This window comes from Oculina patagonica, chromosome 12 (assembly GCF_052425735.1).
Source record: "Oculina patagonica isolate OP01 chromosome 12, crgOcupat, whole genome shotgun sequence".
NCBI classification, from domain to species: domain Eukaryota; kingdom Metazoa; phylum Cnidaria; class Anthozoa; order Scleractinia; family Oculinidae; genus Oculina; species Oculina patagonica.
In genome coordinates, this window is record NC_135769.1 from 23,964,029 (window position 1) to 23,983,545 (window position 19,517).

The window sequence follows — 19,517 nt, forward strand, 5'->3', positions numbered from 1 at the left end:
CGAAACACGAAAGAGGCCTCTGCGGAGGAGAGAGCACCTACACTACTCAGTCCATCGAAAGGATATCAAAACAAGAACGCACAGCCACAAGTCGGGTCATTATTTTTAATACATGTAAAGTTCAGTGGGCTTTTGGGGGGCCTTTGTTCCCAGAGCTAATTTTTAACTGGTAAATTGATCTCGGTACTTGACCTGTTTTGACGTACATCGTACAATAATTTTTAGCCAACACACAGTATTGCTGGCGTAATTCACTTTGTGGCAATCATGTACGCGGCAACAGTTTTTAAGCTCTTCATTTTAAATCTACTTTTACCATCACCTGGAATCACAGGTACTGTATTAAGAGTTTTTAATGAAATATCACCGTGTAGCATTTGAATATTTTTATTATGAGCCTATAATAGAGGAATTTAATAATTTAGCCTGTGTAACCGGGTGTGTAAGGAGAGGAATACAGGAATTTTCTGTACATGCCTTTCGGCCATGCGTTTTGCTATTTCACGTGAATCATTGTTGCGACACTAAAAAACTGATCTCAAATCCTGACCAGAAATCAAGAAAGGTAAATTAAAAAGCGTTTGTGAATTTCCGTGCACAATATCTTTGCATGCTGAGCTTGTGGTGCCACTACAATCTTGGACAAAACTTGTTGACACATACGTATTTCACGCATTTTTTCGCAAATGACTCGACTTGCAAGCGGGTTAAAATATCTTATCCCCCTTCCCCCCTACTCAATGTTGTTTCTTGTGGTTTGCGGCTCCACAGGCTTTGTTTTAAAAACACTAAAGCATTACCAACATTGAAATGGGGGGAAGGGGGGGTAGCAAAACTGAACTTCGTTGGCTAAAAAGGTGGAAATTTGTTAAGTGTTTCAACAGTTTTGTCCAAGATTGTAGCAATCTGTCGTATTGAGAAATTCAACTCTCTCAAGACACGGTCCTCAAGTAGGGACACATTTCGTTACAACGATACCAATTGTTTTTCAATACCCGATTCCCTCTATAGCGCGCGCCTGCAGGGAATCACGGTAGTTGTATTCATCAAACCACGCGCGAGACTCAGCAACGATGCACGTTGCTGAGTCTCGCGCATGGTTTGATGAATACAACTACCGTGATTCCCTGCAGGCGCGCGCTATAGAGGGAATCGGGTATTGATAGATCAATCAACCGTTTTTTGTTACTTTTTCGGACTGAATTGTGAAAAGGTTCACCGCGTTTTTATTAGCAACGATTTATGTTTTTGTCGGTTGAACTGTTTGTTTCTTTGTTTTGCATGGATAATATAAAAAATCATTCCTGTGGTGTCGTCTGCACGGAGTTGTTTTCCTATTCGTTGCGTCACGCACTCTCCTTTCAGTGGAAAGGAGCGTTGCGTGACGGACCAGATGCGCGAAACGCGAGTCACTTGCGTTCGGGAGTGGAATATGCGAACCAAGAGAAAATTACTCTTGGGCAGAGCTCAGCTGAGGGAGCTTATGACATGTAACGCATTTTCGTCCCCAGAGGCCGAGATCCTTCTGGTCGATCCCTGGCGCTGACCAGAAGGATCGCGGCTTCTGTGGATGAGAATGCATGCGCTTACGAACAGCGAGGAAACGCAAAGAGCCGGGTGTTGGCAACTGGACGATATCGTGTTTGCACGCTATGTTGTGCCTGTTTATATAGACTAAAGTTGTCTCTGTTAAGAGGGTTACCCTCCATACCGGGCTATCCTAGGTGAGAGAGCTTTCTATACATTTCTTTCCATTCGCTGTTTTCACCGTTCCCATAATACATCTTGCTTACCCCCCAAAATGTTTGCATAAGCATTGTTTTCAATTTCTCTTGGGATTTACAATGACGTACAATCGTCCCAAGAGCTAAGAAATTGAAAACAATACTTATGCAAAAATTTTGGGGGGTAAACAAGATGTATTATGGGATCGTGAAAAAAGCGAATGCATTTCTTCAGTGTTTCTTTGTCGGCTGATAGCTGCAAACTAGCCTGGGGGGGGGGGGGGGAGGGTGAACCAGGTGCTTGTTAGCTTATATATCAATACACTGTTCACTGATTGTGTGACTTGTGTGTATGACCTACCTTTAATTCCATTACCCCACAGAACCCAAAACAGTGGCAGAAAGAAATGTAAAAAGAATCTTGCACGCAATAAAAGAAACTGAAATTGTAAAATGTTGTGTAACTCTTAATAAAATATGTTGTGTGACTGTTTTTGTCTTTCTAGTCATGTCATCCAAGTGCTACGTGTGCAAACAAAACTGACCCTGCTGTGCTAAACCCCTACATAATTTGTTTGAAGACAGGCACGTTAATCACGCCTTACAAGAAGTGAAAGGGATTGGCAAAGAAATGGACCCGTGGCCCGGTGTGGATAAAAAATTGCGTCTTCAAATACAGATTTGTGTCCTGCAGTTTTGTTACTCTTCTTTGCGTTACGACCAGTTACAAGTCCCATTTCGAAATTTTATTTTAAATTTGCAATGTTATATTGCTCTTTAATGAAGTGTGTTGTGTAACCTGTAGCTGTGTTACTTTTCTTTGCGTTACGACCAAACACAAGTCCCATTTCTTATTTTTATTTTCAATTTGCAATGTTGTGTTACTCTTAATAAAGTGTGTTGTGTAAACTATAGTTGTGTGACTTTTCTTTGCGTTACCGACCAAACACAAGTCCCGTTTTGAATTTTTTTTTAGATTTGCAATGTTGTATTACTCTTAATAAAGTTTGCTGTGTAACATATAGTTGTGTGACTTTTCTTTGCGTTACCGACCAATCACAAGTCAAATTGCAATAGCCAATCACAACCCGACTTAATCCACCAATCACAACAAAGCCCCACCAAAATATTTTTAAAATGTAACAGTCAATATTCAACAAAATGAGCTGATATTACTACTAACACAAATGCTTTTGAAAATATTACACTTTTATACACCAGTTTGTCAAAGTATATCAGTAATAGACGAAGATTAATGGATTCTTTTTTATATATAGTGTTGTATTAGTTTTAACTGTTTGATTGTGACTCTTCCATCCCACAGTTATATAGTTCTTCACATAGGCGTACGGGCAATTTTTTGCCAGGGGGGGCGGTGAACCATTTGCCCAAAAAATTATCGCAAGTTGCCCAAATTTTTACGAAAAAGTCGAGAAAAAACGAGGGTCCTGCGATGCACTAATATAAGCTTCCATAGGCCTACATATGAAGAGAAAATATTCTCGTGCAGTTCTTGCATATGAATTTATCATATGAGCTTATAAATCACCTTAAAAGAAATAGCTATCTGCCATTTCGACGGCCGAAGATTTCAATGATACGATCTTTTCATTGTTGACTACAGATTTGGCATATGCCCTTTCAATGTTAAAAAGTGCGATGTTACTGACACGTTGCCCCATGGTGCTGTTGAGGTATGTTTTTAATCTGCGCAATGCACACAATGATCTTTCTGCAGAACACGATGTAGCAAGTATCATGCACTGCGAGGATATGTACCACATAAGGAAACTTTGGAGACATATCAAATAGAACATTCTCGTGCATTGTCTCCAGCATTTCTGAAACAGTCATGTAGCCTAACCCGCGCAAACGACGAAAACTCGCGTTCATTTTCTGCTCGGCTTTCAGAATCTCGCCGTCGGTTTTGTAAAATTTAGCAACGCGGGAGAAGCTTTCTTTATCAGGGTCGTGTTTCACCGTGACATAAATTTCTCAAATTAAGTGACCATCATTGTTTCCATTATTAAAGGAAATATGAATTTATTTGTTAAAACGTTTAGAAAAGGAAGCTCATAATAACTGCTGGCTTCCACGTACAAGCAACGCTTCTTTGGTGCATTCATCAAACTGTCCATTCACTGGTTCTTTAAATTTAACATCTCACTAGATTCCACGTTCTTTCTGGATGTATCGATTTTCACTGACGCCTCTACTTGAAATGGTGGCCGCCGGAAATTTACGTCCTACAGTTACGAAGATATCAGCGCCTCTCGAAATAAGGAATCTTGGGTAAATCTTGTTAGTGAATCTGGTCTCACATTGTCAAGAAAATAATAACCACGCCGACTTCAGGTTAAAATAGAAAATATCTATCTTTTCGAGAAAAAAAAAGAAAACTACTTTAAAAACTGGCTTTGCCCAAATTTCTCTTGCTGCCCAAAAAATCTGAGTTGCCCAAAATTTGGGGGGGCTGCAGCCCCCCCAGCCCCCCCGGCCCGTACGCCTATGGTTCTTCAAAACCGTGTCGTCAAATCTAGTCGATTTTTACGCTTCGCCCAGGACAACCATGTTTTATGGGGCTGTTTTGGGCCTTCGCATTGTCTTTTCTTGTACGTTTTGACAACTGCCAAATTTAACAGAGACACTATGGTCCCAGGATTTTGATCTCTGTATTTTACGGATGGGGTGTGATGCGCCTTGAGACAAGATCGCATCATTCGGCCATACGAGGTTAGTTTTCCTAGCTGTAGATGGCGCACCACTTTTAACATGGATTGTAGCACTTGTTATCAGGATGGGCGATGACTGGAGAAGCTGTGAACTAACGAGACGACCAGTGTATTCATTGAGCTTGGGGGCTGACAGGGATCTCCTCAATAATATTTTATGAGATTGAGCTAGCCGGTGAACGCAATCTAAACCCACAGCTGGATCACAGGAAGCTGATCTAGTTGTCATGCGCGGTTTTTGCATGTTGTGCAGCTCTACCGACCCAAACGGATCCTTTCTTCTGACAAATGGTGCAGCACCAACTGCTGGCTGAATTGGTTCGGGTTTAATCATTCCTAACAGCTCAAGCACGGCCTTCCTAAAACGACGGTCTCTGTAACAGTACAATAAAGGAGTCCCTAGGGAGTTTAACTGCACCACTGTCTCCGCCAATCGGAAGGCCGAATTTGTTCCAAACACTGGCGAAATGTTTGCCAACAGAGCAATAACAATTGCTGGAACAAACGAGGAAATCAGTGCAGCAGTAAGCATTGCAGTCGTCTTGGCGACTTTAGATTGAAGTTTTGCGTTCACCAACACGGCGACATTGTTGATTTCGTTTATTTTACGTTTCCGGCGTACTCCAGTATACACCATCACGTAAAAATACGCAATAACTACCAAACAAACCACTATCACAACTCTTTCACCGATACGCCAGATTTTTATGAACTGGTTCAGGCTGTCCACATCCGCTATTATCATTCCAAAAGCTGGAACCTTTGTAAACACGGCAAACAGCCAGGCGGCTATCGCAAGTTTTTTAAGGAGGGATTTTGTGACGATAACCTTGTAGTCCATCCATTTTCGTATCGCCACGTACCTCTCCCAAGCAATCACAGTCAAAAGATATAAAGATGTCGAGGAGAGAAAAATGATCACGTTTTTGTTTACCGTTATATCTAATGTACAAATCTGCTCAAACGACACCTGGCGGAGAATTAATATGTCAACTGCTGCAGTTAAAGGCATTGTTATAGCGCCTGTTAGAAGATCCGCGATAGCCAGACCAACTAACAGAATGTTCGAGTGTTTTTGCAGTTCTTTCCTTTTCTTTATAGCAATAATTACTAATGAATTCAAGAGAATAGTAACGAGCGACGCAATGGAGACGATGACAACTAAAATCCAGGCAAAAGTTGTATTGTTTAAGTCCCAGGTAAAGAATGGTAGTCGAGGGCACTGAAACACTGACCTGCTTTGGGTGATTATTTTTGTGCCGTTGAAGTCCATCGTGAAATTTTTGTATCACGCCTTTTTTAACTGTTTTAAAAACAGAAAAAAACTACAAAATTCGGTTGATGCATCAATTTGTTTTTATCATAAATAAAAACCATCATCTCTCATTGAGGAACCTCTATTTTACATTTGTCCTTTAAAATAATTGCGTGTATTGTTTTTAATTGGAAGGGACATGCTGATTGTTATGGCCTGCCAATGGTTTAATCGCGTTGAGAGATAGTGGGCGACCCCGCATCCGTTACTTCCTAAAGTTTTTTTATGACGTAGTTTAATCGGAAACCTGTTTTATACCATGGCAGCAAACTAAATGCCCTCCACTTCCATTTAATCCTATTTGTACATTTATTTATTTATTTGTTTATTTTTCCACAGTTAAAAATACATCAGGTAAAAATACCTATCTAAACATTATAATAATCATTACCTAAACCTGTTTTCCATGAATGCTGTGTCTCTTATTGAATGCCGTGTCTAAGTGAATTTTATATCATTCATTCTCTAATGAATGTCGTGTCTCTAATACATAAAAAATCAATATTAATTATTATCCACAACACCTGCCTAAAAAACTAAGGAAGAAATTACCAAAACTTCTTCCTCGATTGTTTTTATACCCGTTAGTATAATTCAGTTCGGGGAATGCATTTTTACGTTTTTTTCATTATGATTGTAATTTTTAATACTTCATGCCCTTTAAACAGTCTTTAAAACTCCATCGGTCCCATTCCATAAAGAAAATCTTTACTATGGGGAGCTCGGCAAACAAACCGAAATATTACTTGGCTTCACACTAGAGCTCGTAAGTATAGTCTAAGTGCACTTGGAACCTACTTTGAGTGTGAAGGGGTAAAACGTACTTACTTGAACTTTTCTTGGTGACCATGGAAACTTTCGTAGTTCAACGAAGCCGAAGTACGCCGCCAAGTAAGAACGCACTTGACCAATAGGAAATGCATGCCAAATGAAAGCGGCGTGCAGCGTTGTCACGATTTTGAAGATGATTGACAGCTTGTACCTCAAGTAATATACTTTGTCATCAAGTGTGAAGCCAGATTTTGTAAAATGCGACTTGAGATTTTCAAGTGCACTTGAGTCAAGTGCTTACTTGATACTAATATATCTTCTAGTGTGAAGCCAAGTATTAAAGTTGTTACAATGTCATCACAGACAATAAAAATATAGTTGTTGTAGGTCTCACAGATTGTGGAAATTATCTTCATAGTTTTCACAGTACAGTTGTCAATTCTCGCAAACGCATTATAAAACAAAAATATTCACGATGTGTCAAGTTTTAAGGCCCCAAATCTTTGCTGATTTCATTCACAGAGCGAATGCATATATTTATAATGCACCTATCAGTACGAACATAACAGAAAGTGCACAATGTGTACTGAAGTGGCTAGGTGTTTTATCTTATTAAAGCAGAATGCACTTTTGTGATGGTCTGTTAGGGCTGTCTTCCACTAAACCGCTATAGTGTAAACGTCAATTAGATATTTAATTAATGTAATCAATTAATTATAAATTAATCAATAGATTAATTAATTAACAATAAATTTTTTTCATTACATAATTAATATCATATAAATTAATTAATTAATAATAACAAACATAGTACTTTCGTACTGTCGTTTTTTTTAGGGAGGTGGGGGTGGGCGCTTATTCGAGGCTGGGCGCTTAATCGAATAAATTCGGTATCTACAACTAATACTTCAATGTGTCGAATGCTTGCATCGGAGATATAGATGGTCGACAGTAAATAACTAGTCCGTGGAGGACCTAAGAGCTTTCAGATCCTCTTGTTTTGAATTCTTCTGCATGTGCTCTTTGTATAAATTAATACCTCCACCTCCGTTTTGAGCTTTTTTAAAACACTCGTTTTGAGTTGATGCTACAATAATGGTAACAAACAAATGCCCAGCCATTGCTGGACAAAATATGGCCATTTTCTTGTTCTAACTGGTTACCATGGCAACAGAAATCATCTGCTTAAATACCTTTATAGCATAGCTAAACAACGAGCCAGAAGACCCCTATTTTCTTACAAGGGAATGTTAACATTTGATCTCCAAGAAGGAAAAATGCTTTATTAGTTAGATATCTGCAGCTTCAGCAAATTCACTCAAGGAACTTCCTTCCCTATTCATCAGTGAATCAAATTTGTCAAATTCATCAACCTCCCTATTGTTGAAGACCAGATCTTGTCATAGTCTCTGATGGTGTTCAGACGATAAGCTATAGTGATAACTGTGGAGTCCCCTCAGTTTCCCACGCACTACGTTCCAGATTGTTTGTTCTGTGTCTGGATCCACGTGTGCAGTGGGCTCATCCAAGATGATGAATTTGCTTCGTTGCAGCAACACACGTGCCAAACAAATTAACTGCCGCAAGCGGTCTATAAATAAAAAAGCTGCTTTACTATTTTTTTTTTTTTTTAAATGAGAAGAAACCAGGAACACAAATATAACATTCAATAAAAGTTCGTATATCATTGTTCAGGTGTGACTTGGTAGTATATTTCGCAGTATATCCATGATAGCTTGTCGAATTTGTTTCATCTTCCAACAGTAGATTACAGGGTTCAAAGATGAATTTAGAAACATCAGTGTCCACGAATAAAGTACAAGACCCTCTTCAGTGACATGTGATCCAGAGACCATGAGAACAAAAATACAATAAAATGGTAAATAACAAATCACAAATACGAGATATACATAGAATGTACCGAGCGCAGATTTCACGAGCCTTGCAGAATTCGCCATGACTTCTCCACTAGCGTGTATGGCTCTCAAGTGGCGTCGTACAACGAAATAAATCTTACAATAAACAACTGTTGTAATAATAAAACAAAAAAGCAAAATGGTGGCCACAGCTTTAGAAATAATCCCTGGAATCCACAAATCGTTTACGGTAAGAAACGCACTAAAAATCCATATTGAGACCACTGCAGCGACAACGCGCTTGTAAGTTACAAGTTCCTGGTATCTGAGATGAAGATGAATAGCTAAGAATCTGTCTACACTTATCAAAACAACACTGAAGTAGGACGTTAGAGTAAACAACGTCGAGGTTGTAATAAAAACTTTGTAGGTTTCACAAACGGCGGGTTTGCTCTGTTTGAACCACTGGACCAGTGATGCGACATAAAAAGGTTGCACTAATAAACCAACACCAAGATCAGATACAGCCAGACTCAACAGCAATGATTTCAGGGGCTTTGACAAAGACGACGTTTTTCTTACTGCATGGATCGTTACAATGTTCAGTGTTATTGCAGTGTAAGATAGGAAAGCGTTGAAGACAGCATTAGTGATGTACGACGGAGAAAGGGATTTCGCGACAGAAATCAAGGGCATACACGACAGATTTTTCATTATGTTGGTAGAACTTTTCAAAGAACAATCAATGCCTGTGTCGGTTTGAATTGAGTAAACCAGAAGCTGAACAAAATGCCTTTCACTCGGCGATTTTCACAATCTCAGAGTTCGTTTTTGTTCTAGAAATGATAACAAATAAAAGCTCACTGGTCAGTCAAAGTTAATGTTTTTTCAAACTTCGTTTCAAATTTACATAAGAATGATATGTGTCATATTATTGGTCCTCTTGATCACTTTGAATTAACTTTTTAGCTCCATGATCTTTCAAAGTGCCATGATTAAATTTATTTCTGTAGAAAAGGAATAAGCTTTACTGATCGTCCTATACTGAAACGCAAGAGTTAAGTTTTTACAAACACAAGATGGTTTATTGACTTTTCCCAGTTTTAAACCTTAAAATAGTCGTTTTTCTGTATCTAAAACTCCAGATGTCTCCGAAATGATTATCTCAAAAGAAAATTAGCTGACTTTAATTTTGCCAAGTCAAGGTGGTTGCCAGTCTCCCTCGAAGAAACGATTTAAACTTCGGCACTAAATTTTGCATCGCCTGCGAAATGTGGTTGCAATTGCTTATATTCTTCTGTGTCTTAAAGGTAATGGGCCATGCTCTGAACGGTAATTAAAAGCTCTCCAGTTAGAATATGAGAATTTATTTCTGATATTCACCTGACAAGCTGACAAGACAAAGTAAAAGTCAACGCATTGAATGTCCACGCCCCGCTGTTGCTTTAGTGCAGCTGTAGATGGAACTTGTTGAGTCCCCTAGGGCTTCATTTTAGGTCCTGTATTGTTCCTGTTTTATAAATAGGACCCCTGCCCACAACGCATAGGCTGTGTGTAAAAAAAGATCGGAAAACCGTTCACTGATTATCCATAGAAAAATATTCGGAATTGATTGAGGATTATTCTTCATCTATCTAAATATTTATTGATGTTTTAAGAGAGGGTCCATATGAAATCCATGCAATATTAAAATTTGAGTCTACATCGACCCTCTCAGATTTCCTTTATATTTTGCGTGGGGCTACATATTGAGATGATTATGCTGTAGGTAGAATATTATCGCGAAATTCTTTAACGTGTGGAAGATATCGTTGTCAACGTGCCCATGGTCGGTTTTGAGCCAAAAATACCTAAATTTTGACCCATCTTTTGACCAAAATATCTCTGTAAGAATTGAAGCTTTCCATATAAAAATACCACTGTAATTAGTATCACCTAGTACAATTTAAATGATATCATCAAGATTTTTCATCGCTCTCACGTTTAGTAGTAAACCTATTTTAAAAATAAGGTATTTCGGGCAATGCGTGACACTAGAGATTTTAGGGTAAAATTACGTTTGAATATCGCCGATGCGGCGTTATTCTGATGGTTCCATTAGCCATTATTTTGTAAAAAAATTACTAAATAATAAATTAAAGTCAAAAAAGTATGTTAAGTTCAATCGGCACGTATGATTTTAGCGTACAAAAATGTGGTACATGTGAGCAAAACATTACAAAGTTCTGAAAGTTTTAGAACGAGTTTCATAACATGATGGATAGGTCGGCTGAGGACTTGAGAAATACCGCTTACATAAATCCAATAAACCTTTTAGCATCTAAAGTGGTTCGTGATGTTAATTATCCGGCTATTTAGTGCCCATAAATACAGTCTTACAGCGTGAGAAAAGGTAAACAAGCCACTTGACATGTTCATCATCGATCGAATTCAAGCGTATCTTCACGTGCAGATTGGAAAGAGAAAACGTCGCTCACTCCTGTCTACCTGGTAGTTATAATGTTCACAAACAATTCTGCAAGGATTTAGTTTCCACTTGTCTCGTAAGCGATGGCCTCAGTACTTCACATTTTCATAAGCCTGGTAAGTTACTTTTCACCCGGGCGCCATCGGCGCCATGTTGTTTTGGACTAGTACCCAGTCTCTCAAGACTTGCCTCAGTGCTCGATCGAAACGCTGGAATGGACCATTGTTTTACTCGAAGCGTAGTATAGTACAGTACAGACGATTTCTTTCCGTGGCGCTCTCTGTCCAAACAATTTTTCCAGCTGCATCTTTCTGCAGACAATGTTTTTTGATGTCTTCAAACAATTTATGTGGGCATTTTGCTATTGCAAACAATTTTTTTTTTCAGGATTTTTGATCCCACTTGGCCACTCCTCCAAAAAAATAATGTTGCTTCCCTAACTGAATGTTTGATTTATAGTGTGGATGTCAAAACCATTCATGCCAATTGAAAGGTCTTTCAAAGGCCTTGTTAACAAAATCGAACGACCGCGCAGTTCGATTTTGTTAATAACGCGTATAATTACATACCCAATTGGACTTCACTCAATCTTTATACACTGGGGTTATATCCACCATCTCTCTAGCTCCTGTTCGTACCATATTGCAGATCAATGTGATATATGAAAAAGTTAAAGTAGCTTATAAACAATATTACTTTCAAATTAATGAAAACACTAATGAAGTACTAATAAACCTTAAGTGAGGTTCTCTGCGACAAATCGCTTCGTGTGTACTACTTCAAAAAGTCCCTGCAACAAGGCGTTTGTTCGGTGCACCTGCAGCGAATTTGGAAGAGGGAGAATGTAAACTAGTTTTTGAATTCAATACATGAAGCACTCTCATTGGTTAGTTTATATTTTGTCGCAGAAGTGCACACACGCTGCGACAAGGCTGCTTTCACTCATTTTGTCACTGCGATCAGTCGCACGAATTTAAACTGGTTTGAGTTCGTGCCTGGTGCAGCCTCGCCCTCGTGGATCATGTCTTTCGTGCGCTGTCGACATGTCGTCATGCTGACGCGTATATTTGCATTCTGCTCGCTTGCTGCAAGTAGTTTCTTTTTCGTTGCTCTAGCCTTCACTATATCCTTCTTTCTTTCATCCGTGCTCTCCAATGGCTTCGGGCAGTGCGACTTAGGGCTTTCCACAAGTTGCTCGAGATTTCCCAAAAAGTTGCCCGTAATATCTCAAAAAGTTGCTCCAAAAATCCAAAAACGTTGCTTCATATAATAAAGGTTGCTCGAAAGTTGCTCCAAAAAATCCAAAACGCTACTTCTAACCAAAAGAATTTTTTTCTAAATATATGCTAATTTCCCTTTGAGAGTAAGATCTTCAAAGCAGTTTTAAGCAATTTTACAGCAAAAGTATCTAAATAACATATTAAAGGGAATATTATTTTGTTAAGTAACAAGGATTCCTTTAACTGGGAAAAATCGTGAAGATCTTGATGACGTCATGTTTGCTAACGAGTTGTGTAATGTTTTTTATTACACGACTGAGGCGGTCCGAGGGCCAATAACTAAATCAGCCAATCAGATTACTTAATTTCCGGTCCCGCGAGGGCCGATATTTTCCAAGTATCGGACCGGGTTTTGTCCCGGATGATCCCGCACTAATTCCCGGGCGATTTAGCGCAAGATTTTTGCAAGATTTGTTTTTTGCAAAATTTTTTCCGAGTTTTTATTGCTTTGAAAATGAAATGACCCGGCTTACACAGAAATATATATAACTTCTTTAGCGCGCGTAAAAGTTTTGCCGCACATTGTTTTCCACGACATCTACTAGGTAGCAATTCTCACTACACAAAGTTTCCAGTCGTGTAATAAATCTCTTATTAACCAAGCCTGCTTGGGACCGTACTGGGCGAATATTGGCCCTCGGTCTTTTTTGTACGGACCTCGCTGCGCTCGATCCGTACTGTCAAGACCTCGGGCCAATATTCGCCCAGTACAGCCCTCGCGCGTGGTTAATAAGATATATATACAGAATGAGCCGAATGTTGAAACGTCTTCAGATGTCCCTCGAAAATCTTCGGCAAACGTCGTAAGTCTTCGGAAACGTTCGTTTTGCCTTAGAACAGCACTCGTATAATCTTCGGAAATCTTCGGTCAGGAAATTGCTCAAAATGCAACAAGTTGCTCGAGAGCAAAAAAGTTGCTCCAAGGGGAAAAAGTTGCTCGAAACATGAAAAAATGCCAAAAAGTTGCCGAGCAACTTGTGGAAAGCCCTAGTGTGACTTATAAGGGCCTCGATGTGGAGCCGTTTTCTATAGCAACCGTCCAAGCACTTACCTCTCAGTCGGGTTTCCGCTTTCGCCTCGGGGCCACTCCGCTGGTGCCTTATTCCTTTTCATTCCCAGCCAAACCCCGCCTTCAATTCGTTGCATAGGCGTACGGGCCGGGGGGCAGGGGGGGCTGCAGCCCCCCCAAATTTTGGGCAACTCAGATTTTTTGGGCAGCAAGAGAAAATTTGGGCAAAGCCAGTTTTTAAGAAGTTTTTTTTCGAAGAGATAAATATTTTCTATTTTAACCTAAAGACGGCGTGTTTAAGCCAGTTAACTAAATTCACATGAGACAGTGGTTGCTTAGCACCTGATGAGCTTCTGATTAATAGTGAAAGGAACCATTTGTTGATATACATATTTGTAGTTTTTTCGACGGTGAGATTCTGGACGCCGAGCAGAAAATGTGCGTGAGTTTTCGTCGTATGCGCGGATTAGGCTACATAACTGTTTCAGAAATGCTGTAGACAATGCAAGGGAATGATCTATTTGATAAGTTTTTAGAGTTTCCTTACGTGGTTCATATCCATGCAATGATACCTGCTACATCGTGTTCTGCAGAACGATCCGCATTCAGTGCGTTGCGCAGATTGAAAACAGCACCTGATGGGGCGACAACGTTTCAGTATGGCCAAGTAAAAAAACAAAACAAATGTTTTTGTCCCCGCCCGCTTCATTATTTGGGGCCGTCTCTCTTTTTTATTATTTGTTTTGGAAAAGTTAGAAAGAACAAAAAAACTTTAAACCGTGTTACGCTAGTTCCGTACTGGATAGGTCAATTACCTTGCAGGATTTATTTTCTGGCCTAGAGAATTTGACGATGGAAGATAAAACATTGATATTCGAACAACACAGGTATGGAATGCAACTAAATAATAATAATAATAATAATAAAAAAATAAGCCCGCCCGCTCTCTCTTTTATAAAAATCCGTAAGAGAAACATTTGTTTTTTACTTGGCCTAAATTATTACTTGTCATCGCACTTATTAGCATTAAATGGGCATATTCCAACTCTGTAGTCAACAGTGACATGGATCGTATTGCTGACATCTTCGGCCGTCGAAATGGTAGAGACAGCTATTTCTTTTAACATGTTTTATGAGCTGATATGATAGATTCTTATGTAAGAATTTTTCACTTCATTTGTAAGGTCTGTAAGCCTATGTTAGTAAATCGTATGACCCTTATTTCTTCTTGACTGTTTCGCGAAAATTTGGGCAACTTGCGAAAATTTTTTGGGCAAATGTCTCACCGCCCCCCCTGGCAAAAAATTGCCCGTACGCCTATGATTCGTTGCGTAGCTTAACAGACATTAACGGCAGAGGTCTCGATCCCTGGCGCAGAACAGAAGGACCGTAGACTCTGGGAGCGAGAACGGATCATTCCATCTCAAGTCTCCGGTGCATGCGCACAATTAAACCGGAACCATAAATGGCCCAGAGGGCAGAGGACGGCCCAGTTCGGTCAAGGCTGACGGAAAATGCGCAAGTTCTTGGAACGAAATTTAATATCTAAACTCGTTTATCAACCGCTGGTTTAGGGGAACGAAGACCCTGGGAACAAGGATCCAGAACAATTTCAACAAATTTGGAATCACCTGTATCTCTGATAGTGCTCCTACTGATTTCCTAATTTAAAGCTAGAATGACGGACCGACGTATCGACGGAATTAAATGTTTGTATAAGTGTAGATCAGCGTGCCTTTTTACAACTCATGATTCGTCTTTGCCTTGACCAGGTTGTTGAAAGTTCGTTTTCAATGACACTCAAAATCATACTCTTTCGTTCTATTTTATCTTTCCTGTAGGCAATCCTTAGAATAAATGTAAATGAGTGAAATACTGTAAATGATTTAATAAACGCCCCACTCTCAAATGAACGCCTCCCCCTGATGTGTAAAATTTGTATTAGAGGCCTCTACTAATAAACGTCCCGTGTCTAATACACACCCCTGCTCCCCCCATCACTCCCCCCCTCCTCAATAAAAAAAGAAAAAATATATTCGCTTCAAAATTCAAGTAAACGTTTCATGGAGTAAAAAACACGCAATTTTCTTTAGTTAGTTAATTGATTCACTCGGACATCGAAGGGACCAAAGGAGCTAGCTAGCCAACATGGTTAACCCTGATGCGATGACGATGAAGACATCGATATCGAACAATCTGTGAACGACATCTTTAGTCTTTGCATTAGAAAAGATTAGAGTAGTCTCCTACTCACAAAATCTGTTTCCTATCTTTATCCGGGAGCAAACTACGCGTCATATTTACATACTTGTTTGTCTATTTGTTTCGTTACAGTTAGAGTGAAATCATGGGCTCCTGGTGAAATGAATGCCCCTTTTCTACTAAACGCCTCATATTTATTTAAAACTCCCGCATGTACCCCTTAAATTAAAAAGCCCTGGCGTTTATAAAATTATTTACGGTAAGTCGGTATTAAAGGCTAATTTTTCGATTTCAGATTTTCAAAATTAAAAAAGGTGGAAAATTAAAGCCATGGCGATTTGTGGCGTATTGGATCATTTATAGATGACTCAATACATATCCCATGGCCCCTGAATGTCAGGTCCTTCTTGAAAGCACATAAACGAAGCCATGACGATCGCAATATGATCTGAGTCAGAGTGAAATTTGAGACATGAAATTTGAGATAAAATTCACAAGTCGGTCTGTCACGCAATCAACTATTGTCGGTGTTCTTCGAAGAACGACAGCACCAAAAACCACTTGTGCCGCAGATTCTTACTGGATGAAAACGTTGACTACATAATTTCTTTGCAGTGGAAACATTATATGTGAACAAAACACGCGACCGAATTCTAAAACAAGTCGGTTTTCATGATCGGTGGATATTATTTTTGATGCCTCGCCGCCAACTTGTTTTGATAACATCTGTTCTTAAATTACTATGGTGCTGGTAAATACGGCAAAACGCAGCTTACACACCAAGAAGGCGATGCCAAAAACCCTTGAAGGAAATGACTTTTATGCAATGATGCTTGCTTGTGGGGATATCTTTCAAATTGGTGCAGTACGACCAGCAGGTCGGTATGACCTTTGTGTTCGTTTGAATTTGTTTAATTTGCTTATTACCAGCCAACGACTTCCAGTAGTTAAAACTACTAACGATTTAAAAGTATTTTTATGCAAAAAGCTTCATAACGATGTTTTACTTCTTATAGCAACATTCTATTTAGTTTATATTTTACAAACTCTGAACTTATTACGATTTCCGTGCTGAGCTCATTTGCATATTGTCACGAAGTTAACACCATTTATTGATGCGAACCTGTAATTCCTCTTAAACTTAACAGAGATTTTATTTAAAAAATAGGGACACCATTTACTTGGCAATCTATTGATACTTTCAAATTCGATTGAAGAAACGCCGCATGTCTACAAACAACGACTTTTGAAACCCCACTTTTTTGATACGAATTGAATAAGGAGATTTGGAATTTTGCTTTCAGCCAAACGCAGCAAATGACACAAGTTTACTGAACGTTTTTCTATTGTTCGGGACTTGATTTGTCTTATGTAAAAGTTTCGTATCATTTCTTTTTATATTTAGCATGTAGCAGGGGATCAAACATGGTGAATATTTTTAGGTCAAATTTAAGTACTTTCCACTGTCTGACAGTTTGATTGACATTTCTCCAAACAATAAACAATTGAACCAAAATATTGTACATGGTTAATGTACTAGTGAAGTTACACAAGTGTGCCAAATTTGAGGGAAATCAGTGAGATGCGCTGTAGACTCGCCTGCATGGTTCTCGTGCGGACTCACTCTTAATCATATATCTTTTAAGATTTTAAAAAATCAATCTTGCAAGATTTAAAAATCTTGCGAAAGACTGCACAGCTGTCATGAAATTTAGTGAAAACTAGCACTTAATTGAGCATTTCTTTCAACCAGATTTTCTAGGATTTTCGCTCGTAAATTGGACCAAAATTTACAAGGGAACCAGGGTTTTCATTAGAAAGTGGGGCCAGGGTACCAGTACAAGGGTACTCAAGAGTCAGTACCCGCCTACTTTCAAATTGAACGCAAGGAAGTTTGCTTCATTGTGTTCTTTTCTGCCTGCCTGCTCTCCCTTTGCTGCCTCCCTACTTCAAAACTAAATGAAACCCATGAAGGGAACGGTTTAAATAGGAATAATTATAAGGTTCGAAATGCACCAATAACAGCCAACTTGCTTCATATAGCGACACATAATTAAAGAATCGACCTCATCGCCTGATGAAGATTAGTAGTATACAAGTTGAAACATTGCGATCCACATCTCAAAGTGACTACGTTCATCTATCTTTCAAACCCTATGAACACTAACTACATTTTAATGTCATTAACCCAAACACATTAACGAAGTTACGCTGAATGTTTTAGAAGTTACCCAAGAGTGATTGCCAAGGGATGTTCCAAACTACACTGCTGATACTTTTTTCGTAGATGTCTTACTCTCAGCCAATCAAAATCCTTTCTTTAATAGTCTGACACATAAATATTTGTGTCATTTACGTGGTCTTACGACCTACTAAAGCTTAATAAATACAAACAGTGTAAAAATAAATTTGCTTTTCTTTACCTAAGTACACCTTGCACTCATAATATACAACATATATGAACATATATGAACATATATGAAAAGGCCTACGCAAGGGGTGCATAAATAAAGAGCTGTTTTACCTTGATAGATATAAAAAAAATGCGAAAAAAAGCTTTTTAAAAGACGAAACCAGAAAAACAAATATAACAGTCAACAACATTTCGTATATCACTGTTCAGTCGTGCTTGGTAGTATATTTCGCAGTATATCTATGATAGCTTGTCGAATTTGTTTCATCTTCCAACAGTAAATTACGGGGTTCAAAGATGAATTTAGAAACATTAGTGTCCATGAATAAAGTACAAAACCCTCTTCAGTGACACGTGATCCACAGATCGAGAGAACAAAAATACAGTAAAATGGTAAATAACAAATTACAAATACGAGATATACGAAGAATGTACAGAATGCAGATTCCGTCAGGCTTTCGGGATTTGAAATGACTTCGACACTTGCAAAAACTTGTATCTGTTGTATGGCTCTTGAGTGGCGCCGTACAGCAAAATAAATCTTGCAGTAAACAAATGTTGTAGCAATAAAACAAACAAACAAGATAAGTGCCACAACAACAGAAATAATACCTGGAATCCACAAATCGGTGAAAGTGAGAAAAGCACTGAACATCCATACTGAGATTACCACAGCAACAACACGTTCGTAAGTCACAAGTTCCTTGTATCGCAGATGAAGATGAATCACCAAGAATCTGTCTACACTTATCAAAACAACACTGAAGTAGGACGCTAAAGTGAACAACGTCGTGGTTGTAATAAATGTTTTGTAGGTTCCACAAACGGCGGACTTGCTTTGTTTGAACCACTGGACCAGTGACGCGACATAAAAAGGTTGCACTAATAAACCAACACCAAGATCAGATACAGCCAGACTCAACAGCAGTGATTTCAGGGGCTTAGACAAAGACGACGTTTTTCTCACGGCATGGATCGTTACAATGTTCAGTGTTATTGCAGTGTAAGATAGGAAAGCGTTGAAGACAGCATTAGTGATGTACGTCGGATAGAGAGATTCCGCAACAGAAATCAAGGGCATACACGACAGATTTTTCATTATATTTGTAGAACTTCCCAACATATGCGACGGCGATTAAATCTCGGCACCGGCTTCTCCAAGCTTTTTTGTCCTAATTGTCTCATGTGTTTCATTTGTCCGATCAAGCCCCAGCTGTTCTTCGGAGCTGTTTGTTGCTAAGGTGTTAAGTGAGGCGCAAGACACGGGAGGCGTGAGTCACGTGCTCGAAATGGAACTGCCAATTCTCTTGTTCTGCCTGTCGGGGTAGAAAAGAAAGCTTGCAAAAGGTCCTTCAATAATTTTGACCTGCCGATACTCTTGTCTGATCCCGGCAGCAAGTAGCGCTGTAGAGATAAGTAAGACCGCGGCATGGTCACGCAACTTGGAGTGGCTTGTTATCCCAACAGCAGGGATGTGCCCCCCATCGTGCTAAACATGTGGTCGTGCTTTGTTTTCCTTTCTCTACAGTATTTCAAAAGATATTTTAACAGTGACAATGACAATAGATTTTCCATTTATGTGGAACTTTCCAGTGAACACTTAAAGGCTTTACCGATACTCGTAAGCGTTAATGTGACTTGAAGACAAAAACGTGTTTTCACAGCCTTTTAATGAGCTATAAAGATGGTCAGAAACTTTATTCCAGAAACATGCTGAAACTTCGTTTACATTTTATTTAAGTACAATA

At 39.1% G+C, this 19,517-nt stretch overlaps 2 protein-coding genes across 2 annotated transcripts; both read right to left on the reverse strand.

Annotated features, from left to right (window-relative positions):
- Window positions 1-8,233: 8,233 nt before the first annotated feature.
- LOC144633507 (adenosine receptor A3-like) lies at window positions 8,234-9,112 on the reverse strand. The gene has a single exon (XM_078492358.1). It carries the CDS (start codon window positions 9,110-9,112, stop codon window positions 8,234-8,236), a length of 879 nt encoding a protein of 292 aa, XP_078348484.1.
- Window positions 9,113-17,947: 8,835 nt separating this feature from the next.
- On the reverse strand, window positions 17,948-19,315 carry LOC144632311 (beta-4C adrenergic receptor-like). Its single transcript, XM_078490933.1, has one exon. It carries the CDS (start codon window positions 18,890-18,892, stop codon window positions 17,969-17,971), a length of 924 nt encoding a protein of 307 aa, XP_078347059.1. The 5' UTR covers window positions 18,893-19,315; the 3' UTR covers window positions 17,948-17,968.
- Between the last annotated feature and the right edge of the window lie 202 nt (window positions 19,316-19,517).